This window comes from Schistocerca americana, chromosome 4 (assembly GCF_021461395.2).
Source record: "Schistocerca americana isolate TAMUIC-IGC-003095 chromosome 4, iqSchAmer2.1, whole genome shotgun sequence".
In the NCBI taxonomy this organism is placed as follows: Eukaryota; Metazoa; Arthropoda; class Insecta; order Orthoptera; family Acrididae; genus Schistocerca; species Schistocerca americana.
In genome coordinates, this window is record NC_060122.1 from 199,544,083 (window position 1) to 199,564,329 (window position 20,247).

At 44.3% G+C, this 20,247-nt stretch overlaps 1 protein-coding gene across 1 annotated transcript in view; it reads left to right on the forward strand.

The window, feature by feature from the left end:
• LOC124612829 overlaps positions 1 to 20,247 on the forward strand; it is a 60,586-nt gene that overhangs the window by 22,830 nt on the left and 17,509 nt on the right. Inside the window, exon 2 of the mRNA XM_047141254.1 lies at positions 13,830 to 14,007. Within this exon, the coding sequence (XP_046997210.1) occupies positions 13,830 to 14,007 (178 nt within the window). The remainder of the gene's footprint in view (positions 1 to 13,829; positions 14,008 to 20,247) is intronic.

Consider the following 20,247-nt stretch of genomic DNA (forward strand, 5'->3'; position numbering starts at 1 on the left):
TGTTGGCGTGACGCCGTCGTTGTTCCTGTACCCAAACCCGGGAAGGATAGACACCTTCCTTCTAGTTACCGCCCCATTTCTCCTACAAGCTGTGTCTGTAAGGTGATGGAGCGCATGGTTAATGCTCGGTTAGTCTGGATTCTTGAATCTCGACGGCTACTTACTAATGTCCAATGCGGCTTCCGTCGCCGCCGCTCCGCTGCTGACCACCTTGTGACCTTGTCGACATTCATCATGAACAACTTTTTGCGAAGGCGCCAAACGGTAGCCGTGTTCTTCGACTTGGAGAAGGCTTATGATACCTGTTGGAGAGGAGGTATCCTCCGCACTATGCACAGGTGGGGCCTACGCGGTCGCCTGCCCCTTTTCATTGATTTCTTTTTAACGGATCGAAAGTTTAGGGTACGTGTGGGTTCCGTATTGTCCGACGTCTTCCTCCAGGAGAACGGAGTGCCTCAGGGCTCCGTCTTGAGCGTAGCCCTTTTTGCCATCGCGATCAATCCAATTATGGATTGCATTCCACATGATGTCTCAGGCTCTCTCTTTGTCGATGACTTCGCGATCTACTGAGGTGCCCAGAGAACATGCCTCCTGGAGTGCTGCCTTCAGCGTTGTCTAGACAGCCTCTACTCATGGAGCGTGGCAAATGGCTTCCGGTTCTCTGAAGAGAAGACGGTTTGTATCAACTTTTGGCGATACAAAGCGTTCCTTCCGCCATCCTTACATCTCGATCCCGTTGTTCTCCCATTCATGGAAACAACTAAGTTTCTAGGGCTCACGTTGGACAGGAAACTGTGTTGGTCTCCACATGTCTCTTATTTGTACACGTTCCCTTAATGTCCTCAGAGTTCTTAGTGGTTCATCTTGGGGAGCGGATCGCACTGTCCTGCTTCGCTTGTATCGGTCCATAGTCCGATCGAAGCTGGATTATGGGAGCTTCGTCTACTCGTCCGCTCGGCCATCCCTTCTTATGCCGGCTCAACTCCATCCACCAACGGGGGATACGTCTTGCGACCGGAGCCTTCTGCACTAGTCCTGTCGAGAGTCTTTATGCTGAAGCTGCCGAATTACCATTGACCTATCGGCGCGACGTACTGCTGTGTCGGTATGCCTGCCGACTGTTGTCTATGCCCGACCACCCCTCTTACCAGTCCTTCTTCGCCGATTCTCTAGACCGTCAGTACGGGTTGTATGTGTCTGCCCTGCTGCCCCCCGGAGTCCGCTTCTGTCGCCTGCTTCGACAATTGGATTTTGCCCTCCCTACCACCTTCAGAGAGGGTGAGAGCCCGACACCACCTTGGCTCCAGGCTCCGGTTCATATTTATCTCGACCTCAGCTCACTCCCGAAGGATGGTACTCCGGCTGCAGTGTATTGCTCACGGTTTGTCGAACTTCGTGCTCGTCTTGCCGGTCACACCTTTATTTACACCGATGGCTCCAAAACTGACGATAGTGTCGGCTGTGCCTTTGTCGTCGGGGCCGCCACCTTTAAATACCGGCTCCTCGACCAATGTTCCAGCTTTACGGCAGAGCTTTTTGCTCTCCATCAGGCCGTTCAGTATGCCCGCCGCCACCGCCATTCATCGTATGTACTCTGCTCTGACTCACTCAGTGCTCTTCAGAGCTTTGGAGCTCCCTATCCGGTCCATCCCTTGATTCAACGGATACAGCAGTCCCTCCATTCTTTTGCTGATAATGGTTCTCCTGTCAGCTTTCTGTGGGTTCCCGGACACGTAGGAGTGCCTGGGAATGAGGCTGCTGATGCTGCAGCCAAGGCTGCAGTCCTACTGCCTCGGCCAGCCTCCCATTGTGTCCCGTCATCTGACGTTCGTGGGGATGTATGTAAGAGGCTTTTGTCGTTGTGGTGGGATGCTTGGTCATCCCTCCAAGGAAACAAGCTCCGGGCAGTAAAACCGCTCCCAACTGCTTGGACAACATCCTCCCGAGCATCTCAGCGAGAGGAGGTCCTTCTGACCAGGTTGCGGATTGGGCATTGCCAGTTTAGCCACCGCTACCTGCTCTCCGGTGACCCAGCCCCGCAGTGCCCTTGTGGTTCGTGGGGATGTATGTAAGAGGCTTGTGTCGTTGTGGTGGGATGCTTGGTCATCCCTCCAAGGAAACAAGCTCCGGGCAGTAAAACCGCTCCCAACTGCTTGGACAACATCCTCCCGAGCATCTCAGCGAGAGGAGGTCCTTCTGACCAGGTTGCGGATTGGGCATTGCCAGTTTAGCCCCCGCTACCTGCTCTCCGGTGACCCAGCCCCGCAGTGCCCTTGTGGTCAGGCATTAACAGTGCGCCATGTTTTATTGTCGTGTCCCCGTTTTAGTCAATTTCGTGTTGTCCTATCCCTGCCATCTACTTTACCAGATGTTTTAGCTGATGACGCTCGAGCAGCTGCTCGTATTCTGCGTTTTATAACTTTGACTGGCTTGTCCAAAGACATCTAACCTTTTTACTTATTTTATCTGCATCTTTGTCAGGTCCTTTTGGTGTCCCCCCATTCCCTTGAGTTTTACTAGATTCCATGTGCTCTAACAACAGTGACTGGGCGCTAATGACCTCAGTAGTTGAGCGCCCTTAAACCCCAACAAAAAAAAACCAGTAAGGACAAGAACCTTCCTTCTAGTTACTGCCCAGTTTCTCTCACCAGTTGTTTGCAAGGTGATTATTCATGCCAGCTGCTATGGTGGTTCGAGTCTCGTAATTTACTAACCACTGCACACTGTGGATTTCGAGGGCACCATTCTGTGGTTGACCCATCTCATCACCTTGTCAACCCAAGTCATAAATGGTTTTCTGCACAAATACCCAACTGTGGCCGTGTTTTTTGTCTTGGAGAACGCCTAAGATACTGACTGGAGGATTGGCATCCTCCGTACGCTTTACACTTGGGGCTTCCGAGGCCACGTGTTATGTTTCCTTCAGGAAGCTTTAAATGACTAAATTTTCGAGATACTTGTGGGTTGTGCCTCGTCAGGCAGCTTTATCCAGGAAAACAGTGTGCATGACGGTTCCGTGCTTAGTATTGTCTTCTTTGTTACAGCCATTTATTCTATAATGGCCTGTTTCCCACAAGGCATTTCCGCCTCCCTTTTTGTTGACGATTTTGCAGTCTAGTGCAGTTCACTGACTTGTCTCCTTGAGCAGCGTATTCAGTGATGTCTCGATTGTTTTTATTTAGCGAGCATTCACAATGACTTTTGCTGTTCCACTGACAAAACCATTTGTATGACTTGGGTGGCCCATTGGGTTTCTTCCGCCGCCCTTACATCTTGGGTCTGTTGCTCCACCGTTCTTTGAATATACGAAATTCCAGGTGGTCAGGCGCAATGGGAATCTTTCTCGGTCCTCTCATGTGTCTTACCTGGCAGCCCACTGTACGCGGTCCCTCAGTGCCCCACGTGTCTTCGGCAGTACTTCCGGGGGAGCAGATTTGACCACCCTCCTCTATTTGTACCAGTCCCTGGTCCATTCAAAACTAGTCTATGAGTGTCTTGTTTATGCATATAAGCATCCATCCCTCTTGTGCTGCCTCAATACTATCTACCATCGTGGCATCTGTTTGGCCACTGGCGCCTTTTACACTTGCCCTGTTGAGAGTCTGTATGCTGAAGCTGCCGAACTACCACCATGACTTTCTCCTCAGCAGATATATGCATGCTGTTTGCTATGTGTGGCCACCCATCCTATGCCTTCTCTTTAGATGACTCCTCTGACCGCCAGTAGGGGGCCCATCTGTCTTCTCTGTTACCTCCTGGAGCTCGCTTTTCTCTCTTCTCTGGCAGCATAACTTCACGCTACCTCTCATTTTCTCGATGGGTGTGAACCCTTCACCACATTGGCTTCATGCTGTTCACCTTGGCCTCCATTCACTTCCTAAAGGCACTACTCCAGCCTTGCTCTATCGGCGTAAGTTTCACGACCTTCGCACAGAACTTCGCAATAGTACCTTTGTGTGCACTGATGGCTATCAGACGTAGTGTGGTGTGGTGTCGGGTGTGCATTAGTCGTTGGCACCGACGTTTTTTTGGTATTGGGTTCTGGACTGCTGCTCAGTATTTTCAACAGAACTTTTTAATCTGTATCCGGCCACGCAGCACATCTGGAGGCAGGCTTTTCAACTGCGTCATCTGCTCTGCCCTCTATGCCCTTCAGAATGTAAGTGTGCTGTGCACTGTCCATCGCTTAGTGCAATTTGTCCAGGAGAGCTTTCACTTGCTCACTCTTAATGGAGCCACTGTGATGTTTATATGGGTTCCTAGTCACATCGGTGTGACGGGAAAGCTGTAGTCTGTGTACGTCGGCCTGCTGGTTCTTCCACTCCCTCTGATGTTCTCTGTGTTGCCGTCTGTCAGCTGGTGGTGACACTTTGGCATCACCACTGGTCCTCCCTTCATGGGAACCAGCTCCGGGGAATTAAGCCTCTTCCGTTGCCTTGGACAACCTGCTCTCGGCCTTCTCGCCAAGAGGACATCGTTTTAGCTAGGTTGCGTATTTGGCACTGTCTTTTTAGCCATCGCCGTTTGTTAAATGGTGCTCCTCCACTATGTGCTCATTGCCCTTAACCTCCAATGGTTCGCAATTTCCTGAGAGAATGCCCCCCCCCCCCTTTTTTTTTAAGCACTTATGTTCTCATTTGTGTTTGCCGCCTAGCCGTTTTAGTGAATAATATGCAAGCTGTCGACTGCGTTTACTTTTTATCCTTCATAGCAATATGGCAAAGGCCATTTAATCTTTAGTTAGGACCTCCATTTCTGCATGGTGTATTTTATGGACCTTTCTCCAAGTCCCTGTTTTTAGCTGTCTTTCTTCCTTTGATTGGGTTTCACTTTTAGTCTTTCGTAACTCCTTTTTTTCTTAGTGTTCTATGGTTCTGAGATGGGGGAGTACAACCCTAGTTGCCTCTGTGCCCTAAAACAAAACAAACCATCAGGCTTTTTCTGTATGTAATGTTTATCTCCCTCCTGATGGTGATGATGTCGGGTCTGAGGATGTACTGTCTGCGTTACTGTCAGCTATCTCCAACTTTCCTAGTTTTGGGTGACTTCATTGCCTGTAATCCTTTGTGAGGTTGTACAATGTTCACTGGTTGTGGTAACGACATGGAATCTTTACTGGCATGGCTTGATCTTTGCCTCTCTGTGGTGCCAGCTCACACACCTCAGTGAGGCATATGGAACTTATTCAGTCATCGATCTCTCCTTTTGCAGTCCTGGTTGTCTACCATCTACCAACTGGAGGGTCCATGATGACCTGTGTGGCAGTGACCACTTCCCAATATTTCTGTCCCTCCCTCAGTGTTGCTCCCCTGGACACCCACCCAGATCGGGTCTCCATAGTGCTGACTGGGATGTGTTCACCTCTGCTGTCGTCCCCGTCTTGAGGCAGTATTGATGCTGCTGTTCAGTATACAACGGCAGCAATTCTTTTGGCAACCAACCAAGCCACCCCCTCTTCCTTGGGATCCAACCATCAGAAGATAGTACCAAGCTGGGTTCCAGAGATTGCTGCAGCCATTAGAGATTGTAGGTTGGCTGTCCATTGTCATAAGTGACACTCTTCACTGGAGCACCTCATTGCCTTTAAACGGATCCATGCCCGTGTTCACTACCTCATAAAACGATGAAAGCAGAAACCCTGGGAATGGTAGGTTTCCACCATTGGATCATATACCTCGCCATTACAAGTATGGGCAGAGATCAGATGCCTGTATGCCTTCCAATCTCCTGCAGAAATAAGAGATATTTCCTTAGGTGGTGCTGTTTATCTTGGTCCAGGGACTATCGCCTAACATTTTGTGAGCAATTATGCTAGTGCATTTGTGTCTGAGAACTAGCAATCCGTCTTTCGGCTCATTGAACAGTGGGTAGAGCTAAAGCACTTATCTTTTACTATTGCTGATAATTTGATTCACCTGGAGTCCACCATCCAGTTGTCTTTGCGTTTCTTCTGTTGAAGCTGTGTGTGTTGTACCATAATTGCTGACCATGCACTGAATTGTTTCTATAGCTTTTAAACACAAATTGTTACAGCTTCATCTGTGGTTCTTTGAAATGTCCTCTTTGTAAAATAACCCTTCAGTGAGGCTGTGGGTAGTGAAACATATGGTCACCTAAATACACTCCTGGAAATGGAAAAAAGAACACATTGACACCGGTGTGTCAGACCCACCATACTTGCTCCGGACACTGCGAGAGGGCTGTCCAAGCAATGATCACACGCACGGCACAGCGGACACACCAGGAACCGCGGTGTTGGCCATCGAATGGCGCTAGCTGCGCAGCGTTTGTGCACCGCCGCCGTCAGTGTCAGCCAGTTTGCCGTGGCATACGGAGCTCCATCGCAGTCTTTAACACTGGTAGCATGCCGCGACAGCGTGGACGTGAACCGTATGTGCAGTTGACGGACTTTGAGCCAGGGCGTATAGTGGGCATGCGGGAGGCCGGGTGGACGTACCGCCGAATTGCTCAACACGTGGGGCATGAGGTCTCCACAGTACATCGATGTTGTCGCCAGTGGTCGGCGGAAGGTGCACGTGCCCGTCGACCTGGGACCGGACTGCAGCGACGCACGGATGCACGCCAAGACCGCAGGATCCTACGCAGTGCCGTAGGGGACCGCACCGCCACTTCCCAGCAAATTAGGGACACTGTTGCTCCTGGGGTATCGGCGAGGACCATTCGCAACCGTCTCCATAAAGCTGGGCTACGGTCCCGCACACCGTTAGGCCGTCTTCCGCTCACGCCCCAACATCGTGCAGCCGCCTCCAGTGGTGTCGCGACAGGCGTGAATGGAAGGATGAATGGAGACGTGTCGTCTTCAGCGATGAGAGTCGCTTCTGCCTTGGTGCCAATGATGGTCGTATGCGTGTTTGGCGCCGTGCAGGTGAGCGCCACAATCAGGACTGCATACGACCGAGGCACACAGGGCCAACACCCGGCATCATGGTGTGGGGAGCGATCTCCTACACTGGCCGGACACCACTGGTGATCGTCGAGGGGACACTGAATAGTGCACGGTACATCCAAACCGTCATCGAACCCATCGTTCTACCATTCCTAGACCGGCAAGGGAACTTGCTGTTCCAACAGGACAATGCACGTCCGCATGTATCCCGTGCCACCCAACGTGCTCTAGAAGGTGTAAGTCAACTACCCTGGCCAGCAAGATCTCCGGATCTGTCCCCCATTGAGCATGTTTGGGACTGGATGAAGCGTCGTCTCACGCGGTCTGCACGTTCAGCACGAACGCTGGTCCAACTGAGGCGCCAGGTGGAAATGGCATGGCAAGCCGTTCCACAGGACTACATCCAGCATCTCTACGATCGTCTCCATGGGAGAATAGCAGCCTGCATTGCTGCGAACGGTGGATATACACTGTACTAGTGCCGACATTGTGCATGCTCTGTTGCCTGTGTCTGTGTGCCTGTGGTTCTGTCAGTGTGATCATGTGATGTATCTGACCCCAGGAATGTGTCAATAAAGTTTCCCCTTCCTGGGACAATGAATTCACGGTGTTCTTATTTCAATTTCCAGGAGTGTATGTGGTTAATTTTGTTTTATTTTATGTAGAGCTAATTAGTGTAACTACCAACAAGGGGACAAGCACAGTAATGTTTCTGTGCTTTCTCTGCAAAGGGCAGTTCCTGTTATGTGTGAGAACTGTTCAGAGATTTTATGATCAACTTTTAATTTTTTTAAATTTATTTTCGAGTGTCTGTTGTACACTGTAAGCAGTCAGTGAGGAAACATTTATGAAACATTTACTTATTTTTCAGTTTCAACTAAAGGTAGGGTCCATGTTGGTTTTCTTTTTCTGCCCTAATAAGTTCATGCATAAAAACATGAAAGACTGAGTTACTTGAACAAATGTAACCTCGTCAGCTTGACACAATTTGGTTTCTGAAGTAGTAAAAGTACCAAACTGCTGTTAACAAAATTGAAGTACTTCGCACTTCAGTCGTGGTGACAGCATGACAGGCATTTTTTATACACGGTCTTTAAAGTATAACATAAGCACATGCCTTCAGCTGATACATGATTTTCGCCGTGAGTTCCTTCGGCAGATGCTGCATGATGGCTCAGCACGTCTTCCCTGAGATCAACATAAACCAAAATACATTGTGGTTAAATTATGATTATTGTGCACAGAAGGTGTTCAGGACGATGTCCCAATGTGGAAAGAGAGCCTGACATTTGCTGGACGTATTGTCAAACACAAAAGTTTTTCAGCTTCTAAAATTCTTGAAATCTCAGGCATTTTGCTGTCTTCTAGCTTGTTGAATATATGGCAATTCTTTGCACACACATTTTCTGCTAATGTAGTTTCACGGTCCTCCTACCTAATTCTGTAGGTGAACACGGCAGTAGCATGTGAACATTCGACCAGCTTTGCTGTTTCTGTGATATTCATAGGCTTTGCTTGATGATGATGATGATGATGATGATGATGATGATAATCTGTGCTTTGACAAAGTCGCTTACCTCACAGGATTTCCTCATTTGCAGCCCATATCTTCGTTAGGGTGACTACCATCAGTCTTTGCTGCGTTTACACACTTTTCATAGGCACGTCACATGGCTGCAACGTCACCAGGCAGCATCCAACTTTGCGGAAGGCAGTGGTCATAATGTTTCAGCTTACCAGTGTATATTAACAGAAAAAATTAGAAATGGAGGAAAATAAGAAGAATGAAGCAAAAATAAAAGAAACTCACTATCATAGTACCCCTGTCAATATTCTGTTAAAATGGTAATTTGCAATCTTCGAATTGCTAAAGACTGTTCACTATGCAGTTAACTACAACTGTGTTTATCCCTATGTTATACTACTATCAAATGATCAAGTGTGTGTCAGCAGCACTCAGGTCTTCACATTGCCATTGCGATTCATCTTACTAAACTTTTTTGTGCAGTTTAAACAATCGAACAAATGTACACATTACATTGTTGATTAGTGTACTCATCAGCAACTCATTCTGATTCATCATGGTGTCCCTCTGAACTCAGAAAGCTCATTAAGCTTACCTCCTCATTGTTCCCTTGTTGAATTTCTTTTTGAGGTTGTCATGCTGCTGCTGATGCTTCTGTTCTTCTCGTACCTTCTCGCACACATGTGCCCCAAACCACCTTGATTTTGAGCCATTTGGTTTCCAGGTATATTAGTCTTTGCTTAGTCATCAGTATCCCTATCTTCACCATTGTCAAGCAGTGCTTCTGGAATTCTGTTGGCAACAGAGTTAAGTAACTTACCCCCACCCCCCCTCTCAAGTGCAGATTGCCCAGTCTGCACTCCACTTTCTTGATGGTGTAAATTACAATCGCGCATTACATGTTCAGGTGTTCTGTTTCTCCACAGCTGCAGAGAGCAGTTGTGTGTCTCCCTATTCTGTGTAAGTGGTCAGGGTAAGGACCATTTTTATTAAAGAAATACACTGTTCCCTTAGTTTGGTTTTCTTGGCACACTTGTAGTCTGTTTTTAATGTGTGGGGCTGATACTAATTCTAATTGCAGGGTTTCTGGCCTGAGACAGTTGCCCTTTGAATACTATGTGGGTAGTGTTATTGCTAGTTTATTATATGAACACCAATCGCACGTGGATCCAGTTTCTCAAAATTTCTTTACTACTTTATGTATTTTTGAATCATTGGCAAGGTGTATACTGGGAGATATCCATATCAACGTGAGATGACATCACATTATTGCTCCTACTCTGCACAAAAATCTCTCATTGAACTCATTGATCTTTAGTATAGTCAATGGGAACTACACAAAATGACTAAGGAAATATATAATTTCATAGTAAATGAGGACACACACAGACACACAGACACACAGACACACAGACACACACACACACACACACACACACACACACAGACACACACACACACACACACACACACACACACCTCCTATTTGCTGAAATAACTAAAAATTAATACAGTTGTACGAGGTCTGTTCAAAAAATTGTGGAACTTTGTCCACAAAGTTTTCCTAAGTTTATATTTTACTTATTGTGGATGATCTCCTTAGTAATACTCTTCTTCACAATTGAAACACCGCTCCCAAAGCCATTTCCACTTCCAGAAGCAGTCTTACTATGCCTGGTGCTGGATTGTGCAAACTGCAATCTGCGAATTTTCTTTTATCTTGTCTATTGTTGCAAATCTTCATCCTTTCACCGGGGTTTTCAACATTGGAAATAAAGTAAGTCCGCAGGAGTAAGGTCTGGAGAGTACAGATGATGAGGCAGCACAGTGGTTTCATTTTTTTGTGCAACAGTCATGCATTAACAGGGATGAATGTGTGGTTGCGTTATCATGATGCAAGAGCCATGAACTGTCTCACCACATTTCAGGTCGTTCCCTTCTCACATTTTCTCGCAGGTGTCGCAACAAGTCTCGATAGTACCATCGATTAACAGTTTGTTCCTGTGCCATGGATCCATCATGAATTAATCCTTCAAAGTCAAAGAAAACTACCAGCATGGCTTTGAGATTTGACCTGTGAAGACTGCACTTCGGTCTCAACACCATAACTGTAGACGTACATCTCACCACCAGTTATGATTCTCTTAAGGAACATCTTATTCTCATTTGTGCAATCCAAAAGTTCTTCACAGATTGAGAGGCAAAATTCTTTCTGGTCTTGACTCATGAGCCGTGGGATGAAATTGGTGGCAAAATGATGCATTCCAAGATGCTGTGTCAGGACTTCATGACGTGATCCAACTGAAGTGTTACATTCTTCTGCAACATCTTGGACAGTTTGTCTTTGATTGACACGCACAATTTCGTTGACGTTCCTGGCATGACTGTCATTAGTAGACACAGAAGGGTATCATCTTCAACTTCTGTCCAGCCATTTCTAAATTGTGTGAACCATTTGTAACACTTGAGTATGACTTAAGCACTCATTGCCATATGCTTCCTGCATTTTGGTGTGTTTCTGTAAAGGTTTTCTTGAGTTTGATGCAAAATTTAATGCAGACGCGCTGCTCCTCTAACTCTGCCATCTCGAAATTCGCAGACTGTGTTATATGACGTTCTGCTCAATACAGCTCTGATCAATAACTAACAGATGTTCAACAACGAGACTTCTGGCAGTTACACATTAAACACATGCGTGTGCAGGAATCCCAACCGCATTTCGCTCACACACACCATTGGCGCGAAATTACAACTGTTCGGAATTTCTTGAACAGATCCCGTATTAGTAAATAAACAATTTAAGTTCAAAAATATTTGTTGTTGCATAGCCTACTTGTTATAAACAACTAAGATGCATTTTTTATTTAAATTGCAGTTAACAAGTCTGCAGAGAAATTGTAAATTTCTCATGTTTTTTTTAAACGGGAACTGTTTTCCGCAGCGATGTGTGGTTAGTCACTGTACTACATGTTTGAGCCGCAGTCGGGTAAATCTGAGTGTGCATTTATGTTCCCTTTCCAAGGTACTTGTATAAAAACTCGGTAGCTAGCAAGGGTTAACATACACAAGACAGGCAATATGCCACACACTCTGGCCCATTTCTTTGAACATTATGTAGTGGTCAAGGCTTGCCTATGGGACAGGAGGGGGGGGGGGATGTGTGGTCTCTGTGCAACACCAAAGACATAATTTTTACTGTACTTGAAATACCCTATATCTCTCAAAGGCCTTAGACACAACTGACCATTAAATTCTGCTAATGGAGCCGGACGCATGCAGGATAAGTATTCCAATCATATCTTCAGAACTACTAGTGTTATGCTGTGTTGTTTTGTTTGGTGGTCTGAGAGAAGGGAGATGGTGGAAAAACTGGGTTCCAGTATATGTTTTACTCCATTGCAGTAGCACAAGGGGAAGTACTGGTTATAAAAATCCACACACATCTAGTGTGACCTCTGTAGCCAAGACGCCATCAGAAAGTTGAAGGTATAATACAGGGAAGTGTGACGTGTGGTGGCCAGGAACTGTGTAACAACCTTTTTCTTATTCTTGCTGACTATCTATGGGTGATGTAAAATTTATTCTGCAACTGAATACTTCGTAGTAGACTGCCATTACAAACTATCTTTGCCCTGAACAGGCATGTGGAAGATGAATTTTATTACGTAGTTCTCGTTAGCCATATGTTTGCTTACTGTAAGTTTTGATGACTACTGTTTGTTGGGAAGAGGATGTGTTCCATGTGAGTGCATTCGCCTTAATGCAGTTCACTATTTTGAGCTTACTAGTGCCTATACTTACTAATTTTGTATATTAATGTAGATAGCTCAGATGGTTGTCTATATTTTGTGTTAATGTTGATTGTAGACCCAGTAACAAAATATGCGAAACACAAAAATAATACAAAATTAACTGTTATGATTTGTAAACTTTGTGAGCAACCATTTCCCCCCCTCTTATGCCACTGACACACGGACTGTGCCTCTCAACACCAACATTGAGCGTGCTGAATTCAACATGCTGCTGAACACTCAGAAATGATGCAACTTTTGCAAATGCTATGTTGGCCCCAAATTGGTATATGTGATCACAATACACTCCAGTGGCAGTTATTGGCTGTACCTGGCTCATAATTAATACTGTTTACGAAATGGGTGGGCCTAAAATTCCCGTATTTGCTCTATTAAAATGGACACTTCCTCCTGTGCCTATGTAATAGTCAAGTTATTCTGTCTGCAGTATACGTAAATAAAAACTTCAATATCTGTGAAGATGTTACAAGGCAGAAAGGAAAGTACCAGGTCCCTTCAACAAAGGACAGTGGTGTAGAAAAGTTCCGTTACTAATAGTGAGATACAACTTTACAATATTTCTCCAAATTAGGCAAAAATTATCTCATCATTCTGAGTTTTTAGTAAAACTCTAAGATCTTCTCACTTGATCACTCTTCCTATTCAGTAGCAGAGTCTTTACAACATTAAAAGCAGAAAGTGCAAAATATCTGACTGCAAGTAGTGCAAGCTACTCTGTAGATTAAGCAAATCGGACAAAATCACTCTTCAGAAAGAGTGCACTTATATTTACATAACATTGAATATTGTAGTCTACACTTATATTAAACTAATAAAAATAGTACCAGAACCTATTAAACACAAATTTTAGTAGAAATAAAAATTCGGATGTATTGGCATGCGAACCACCAACACATCACTTTTCTTTACAAATCTGTGATTCTAATCACTGCACAAAATAGATCAGGAGTAAGAGAGGACTGTACCTAGCATGTTACATCTCCTGAAAGCTTTAATCATAGCTGTGTTACTAACTGAAGTTATACCAAGAATGATGGATCATCAATATGCTATTTCCTTGAAATGGCATACTCTCATAATACACAAGATACAATAATTCTTTAACCTTGAACATTACATTTCTTGTCATTTTATTACAACAAATTGTACAATTAATGAAAGGTTTCCGAGAGATCCTCAATTTACTGGTGCTCAGAAACAGCATACATGCATTTGGCTTCAATTGAAATCCAATATGGCACCTTCTGACTCTGTATTGCAGGGAGATAGCATGCATGTGACGTAGGTGGCATACTACCATCTCATTGGTCAGTGTTCAAATGCACATTCAGAATATCTGACATGTTAGATATTGATTTGTACAAAGACTTCACAATGTGCTATTCCACGCTACGTCAGAAACTTGGAACGCTCAGCACTTAAATGTACTGTCCGTGTGCTGACAGCTTTACTAATTTAATTTCAGTGGTAAATTTAAGATTGGAGAACCACATTATTGTATCTGAATTTTATTTTATGAACAATGGCTTTTCTAAATTTTCTTATTTAAAGCTATAAGATAATTTATGCAGTTTCTCTGTTTCAGATGCAACGATAAAATTAGGCCCTGAACAGGAAATTGAAATACCTGGCAGTCATCCTAGCAAGGTACATCCAGTACAGTGTCATTGTAACACTGTTCTTGGTGCTTATTGTAAAATTCCTCCTGCTAACGATCAACAGTTTAGAGAAAAGTATGTCCTTGATGGAGACAAACTACTCAGGTAAAGCAAAGTGTGAAGTGGAGACTCCCAACATAAATAGTTATTTATTCATTTGTTCATTTACTCATTTGTTACATAAATCCCATCATGAAGGAAAGCCTTCTGGGATGTGGAATGATTCAAGTTCTGCACTAGTAGAAAGAAGCTGCTACTGTAGACTATTTCTGTAAAGTAAACCAATAACGAATTATGACTACTGCTTATGTACTCGTACTGACAGGAGCAGCAGCAGTTGCATTATAGTGTATATATTTATGTATATTTTGAGAACAGCAAATGCTTTTGAATTGGCTACTACTGCTTCTCGTATATTGCGACTCTGCTGCTGTTTTTATTCAACGTTTCAAACAAAGCATTTCTTTAACTTTATTCAAAACGCAATCAGCCATCTGCGTGTTGGCTAAGTCAAACCTTGTGTAATGCAAACATTACTTATATAGCATTTACATCTTCAGTGCAGATATTTTGATAATATGTGCGAGCTGTTGTTAGTGATGTATTCGCTTACTTCATTTTTGAGTATGTGGAGATTTTCAATATTCTCCCCAATGTTTACTGAAAAGATGCCATAGACTTTTAAACAAAATGTAAAATTCAGATCTAAACCCTACACAAAGGTGCATAGTCCTCTTACCTCTAATTTTCTGATTGTGAACTGCATGGTTAGTCATAAATTCACTTTTTTTTTTTTTTTTTCTTCTTTTTTCCCCTACAAATGCCAATAAGAAATATTGTCTAGGCACTTTAGTGTAAGAATCTGTAGGTCCCTGGAGAGAGTTCTGGAAGATATTTGGTTATCAACTTCACACAATATTCCTACTGCACACTTTGGTAGAACATATTTTTTATATTATCTGCATTGCCCCAGAAATAATGCCACAGGACAGTATCAAGTGAAGGTGTGCAAAGGATGGCAGCAATCCCATCTGCAGAATAACACGATGAGGAAATAGAAAGAGAAGAGCTTTATGGTGAACTTATCTAAGTGTTGCTATTGAACACTACCTCTTGCAATGACCTACTGACTCCAAACCTGCTACCTCATTTCTTGTATGCCAGACAAACTATATCTTTAGCTATAACTACTACTTTCTTTAAGATGAAGAGATGCTAACAAAACTGCAACATGGCTTTGGGCACTTGGTATGCCAACCTGTATAAGGGCCAACTAAGAAACCTTCCTTGCCACCCAAGATCCCAGACCCCTGTCCACTTTAGATTTGTTGATATCTTCACGACCTGGACCCAGGCCAAGACACTGTATTTTCATTCTTTCACAGCCTCAACACCCACTTCACTTGGTCTGAATGTTGAACACCTCTCTGATGACTGCATGAAAATCTCTGTCCCTATCAAGACTAATGACAATCAACACTATCTCTGTTTTAATAGGTATCACCCTTTCCATACTTGAAGTCACTCCCACATAATCTGGCCACCATAGGATGGTGGGTCTGCAGTGACCAGCAATCCTTTGCCCAGTATGTTTAAGATCTTACTAAGGCCACACAGACAGGCAGTTCCCTCCAAACCTAGTCTGCTAGCAGATATCCTATGCACAATCCACAAATGCTTCTAACTCACCAACTACCCATATGAACTAGTTGGAAAGTAACAACCCCATCATTACCTCAGGCAAACAATGTAACCACATCCTTTGTCAAGGCTTTGACTACTTACTGTGTCCAGAAATGAGGAAGATCCTATGCACAATTTTCACCAGACCACCAGCCATTCAGTCTAAATATCCTTGTCCATTCTTATGTCACAGCCACTACACTTCTTACCACATGGGTCATACTCCTACGGAAGACCCGGCTGCAATACTTGTCCCATGCACCACCTAGCACACGCTATTCCATTTCCCTCACAGACACCCTTGTGGTGTTGGGGACTAGCATAGATCTGCATTAATTCTTTGCTTAAGTCATAAGATGCAGCTGAAAGGAGTCTTGTACCTAGTCAAGCCTTTATGCTGGCAACTCTGCTGTTATCAGGACATCTATGTCCGTCCCCGGTAGCTGAATGGTCAGCGCAACGGACTGTCAATCCTAAGGGCCCGGGTTCGATTCCCGGCTGGGTCGGAGATTTTCTCCGCTCAGGGACTGGGTGTTGCGTTGTCCTAATCATCATTATTTCATTGCCATCGACGCGCAAGTTGCCGAAGTGGCATCGAATCGAAAGACTTGCACCAGGCGAGCGGTCTACCCGACGGGAGGCACTCGTCACATGCCAGTGAGTGGGGCCGTCTATCACTTTTAACTCATCATTTCACAACCTCTGCCTCAGACATTTTTGGCTTCATTAGTTACGGTCTCCTTTTAGGGTTTGAGCTTCATCTCCTTAAATGACACAGAAGTGTGGGCCATTTGGAGAGCCATCCCATCCCACCCCTCCCGCTCCCAATGTATGTTGAAGAATAGGTACCTGTCTAGCTTGGGGCCAGGGACTCTGGGAAACAGTTACTCAGCAAGGTAGCTTTTGCTGTGGCACAGTGACACCAACCAGGAGAGCTTCTGCTAGGAGTGACTGGCATCAGTGGATGATATGCAATGAAATGGATGAAACTTACCCATACTGGTGGCTGTGCCAACACAGCCATCACAGTAAATAGCAAAGATGGCTACAGCATAGAGACTTAAAACTGCATGGCATTTCCATCTTTGTCCATGCCATGGGATGTAAGTCAAGTAAGGAGAAATGGAGGCGGACAGTTCACTCAATTTTTGGTATTCTCCAAAACTGATGGAAAAATCTTCTGCAGCAATGAAGCTGCTGTTTTTGTTAGAAATGTTGAGGATAGGTTTGAAGAAGTTGCTGCAATAGAGAAAATGGGAAAACAATCTCTCTTTATCAGACAAGGTGCTTCAGGCCTATGACAAGCTTGGTTATCATCTCTCATCATAACAAACTCAAGAGGATTGAAGGTCTCATCTTCCACTGGGACCTAATGCTACAAACAGGCTAAGAACTACACAATAAACTAGGGCAGTGTGGAGTACATTTTGTTTACCACATTAAGAGAGGACCTAAGGATAATGGGGTAGTCTCCTACGGAAATGATTTACGTGAGAAAGTTAATGTCATGGTCACATGTGCGAGGTCAAACCCTCTTTTCCTCCTCCTGTGAGATGTTTTAGGTGCCAGGCGTTTGACACTACACGTTGTCCTGCTGTACTAATGATGCTGCTTATGGGATGTGCAGGAGGACAGTGCATGAGAATGGACTTTGAGGAGTAACCCCTACATTTGTTAACAGCCCAGAATACCATCCCCCCCATTCACTGGCATGTGGGAGAAGAAATTCCAGGAATATAAAACGATTCTCCATCTGTCATATCAACAGGCTAAGAAAAAGTTCAAATGACCCCACCCAGTTTATGACATCGAAATGTTGTGACAAAATCCGCACTGAGCACAATGACAAGTCTCGAACACCAACTCCTGACCCTGGCCATGTGCCGGTGCCCGATTTTCATTTGTGGAAGGGGACACCAGCTCCCTTTTGTTGCCCAAACTTGTAGCACTGGTGGCAACCACCCCATCAGCACTGCCAGGGATGTCTTGTCCTCTTTATGCACCACCAGGGAAGAGAGCACCTGCCAATTTGCTCTCCTCCCAGGACAAAACATACCATTAGTCCGCCAACACCCAGTGGCCGAAAGAGGGGTCACAGAAATGAATGTCTCCAGAAATCGAATGTTGACCCTGATTCTGCCGCTCTGACTAACCAGAACACCACCTGCCCCCTCCCCTCTCCCCCCTTCTCGCCTCCCAAGAACAAGCCGATGAATACTGACGAAGAATCACACATTCAGGGGAGCATGACCCGGTGGCAATGTAATTTATACTCCTGTTTCACATTCATTGCTTTGTCAGATTCCAATCTAATCTTCCTTCTGTGGAATTGTAAAGGCTAGCATTACCACTTGGGAGACTCCCGTCAATTGATGGCTACTTAACTCTGTGAACAGTGTGATGCTTGAGGGGCACAGTTCTCAGAACCCCAGGTCCCTGCTGATGGAAGCTTCAAATCCTTAATGCCAAGAGGGCATCTGTAGGTGTTTGCTCGCTCATACACTCTGACACTTTCAATGAGATGGTGCCACTAAATAGTGCATTTAATGCTGTGACTGTTCATGCCCACCTGTCAGTTAGGGTAACACAATGTAATGTATATCCGTCCCCAGTTAGATACATACCTTATGAGCTGGCGGAGCTATTGGACCAGCTGCTCCACCTTGCATCATACTCAGTCCTCTGTGGGGTAGGGAAAACTCATTAGCAGAGGCAAAGTAACAGAGCAGTTGCCTTGAGAACTGGAAGTGTGCCTACTTAATAATAGCGGTGCAACAAATTTCAGTATAGCCTATGGAAAATTCTTGGCCAGAGATATTACAGTCTGCATCCCGACATCTCATTTCTGATCCAGTGAAGCATCCATGGTGACCTCTGCAATGTGTTCTTCTTCTTCTTCTCTCTCTCTCTCTCTCTCTCTCTCTCTCTCTCTCTCTCTCTCTCTCTCTCTCTCTCTCTCTCTCTCTAACAACCGACCAGTGCCGGAAACCTGTGTCATGGTAGTCTAAAGAAATAGCTGCAGCTTTAGAGTGCTTAAAAGGGCACTTTGGTGACACAATTGCTTTCCTTTTGTGGAATATTTAATAATTTCCAAGGGACTTTGAATGAAGGCATGGTTTTTAATAAAAAGGAGAAAGCAGGATTGTTAGGAAAAGAATGTATCATCCATGAGGACCCACACACAAATATCTTGAGTATGGACTGAACACTGGCAGCCATCAACTGACTACAGTAGTTCTTGGTATCTCCCTCAGTGGCAACATGTATACTGATCCCATGGTCATTGCTGCATGTTTCGTAGCACACTTTGCTGAAGTGTCCGCATGCAAAAACTACCATCCTAATATAGTCACCCGGAAACACTTGAATGAAAATAGTCTCTGTGCCCATGTCAGATATATGAATGATTTCACTCATTCTCTGGGTTATAATGGTTTCACTTAACTTGAGAAACAAACTGACACAGGTCTCTGACACTTAAGGCCGTTATGAGTGTTTTCACTGTCTCTGGCTTTGGATGGTTTCATTTAAATACATCAGCCTTTTCAATTATACGTAACCCATCAGAGATAATTCTGTTTTGGAAAATGCTCCGGTGATATGAACAGCAATCATATAAGATACAATTTTATAAATCATTTGGTGACTTATTTGACTTTTAAGTACTATCATGTACCGAAAATTTGTTTTATTTCTGAGAAATATTTGTCATTACGGTAGAGTGCCACGATTGTGAACCCAGCCATTCCAAAAATTTGCCTATTCCAAACAGAGTTAACAAAAAGTACCGATTTTTTAAACTTAAAAACAGGAGACATAAGGTGATGTCCATGCAAAAACATACATTCATTATCATAGAAAGAAGTTAAATAGAGACACACACAGAGCCTAAGCCTGATGAAAATTCCTGAGACCATATGGGAATGAAAGCTAGTAACTTCCAGTACAGTACAGTACATACGGTATGTGTTGGCTACTTTAATACAGTTCTGTACAATCATATGTCATCACTGCTGAACATAAAAACAATTAATTTATACACATTTAAGAAGGAAAATCAGTCTCTCATTCTGACGAAGAGTACTGAATCCACTTGAGGATGCAATTTTTCGCCATCACCAGATGAACATAACATTATTTGGTGTTGATGAAGCATGCTGTTTGACATAGCGCAAGGTGAGGTCAAGAGCATTGGCCGCATATATGTGTAATAGTTCAGTTTGAATGTTCACCTTCTCCTCGCTTTCCTCTGAGTCGATCTGAACTGTTGGGTCTTGCACCATTGCTATGACATGGCCAGGGGTTTTTGTGACTAGTGGAAGGGGGTCACATCTTTAACTGGTGTAAAGGTTTTATCAACAAATTCCAATGTAGGTCAGAGGTTACCTTTAGTGGCGTTATCCCAACCAGTAGATCACATCGTTTATTGTAATTTCCTTAAGTTTTTGTGGGATTGTGATTTCATTTTCATCCTCTTCAAGTAAGGTGGGAAGCAGCATTTTTTATTATTTTTTATTTATTTATTTAATGGCCACAACAAACCGTGGTCCATAGGCGAAGAATTGAAGTTACATTCAGTGGCAGAAAAACTGCTTTGATGTCTCCACAAACAAGTTTTGTTGCTTTTGTGTGAAACTGAACATTGCCTATAAATAGCAGAGC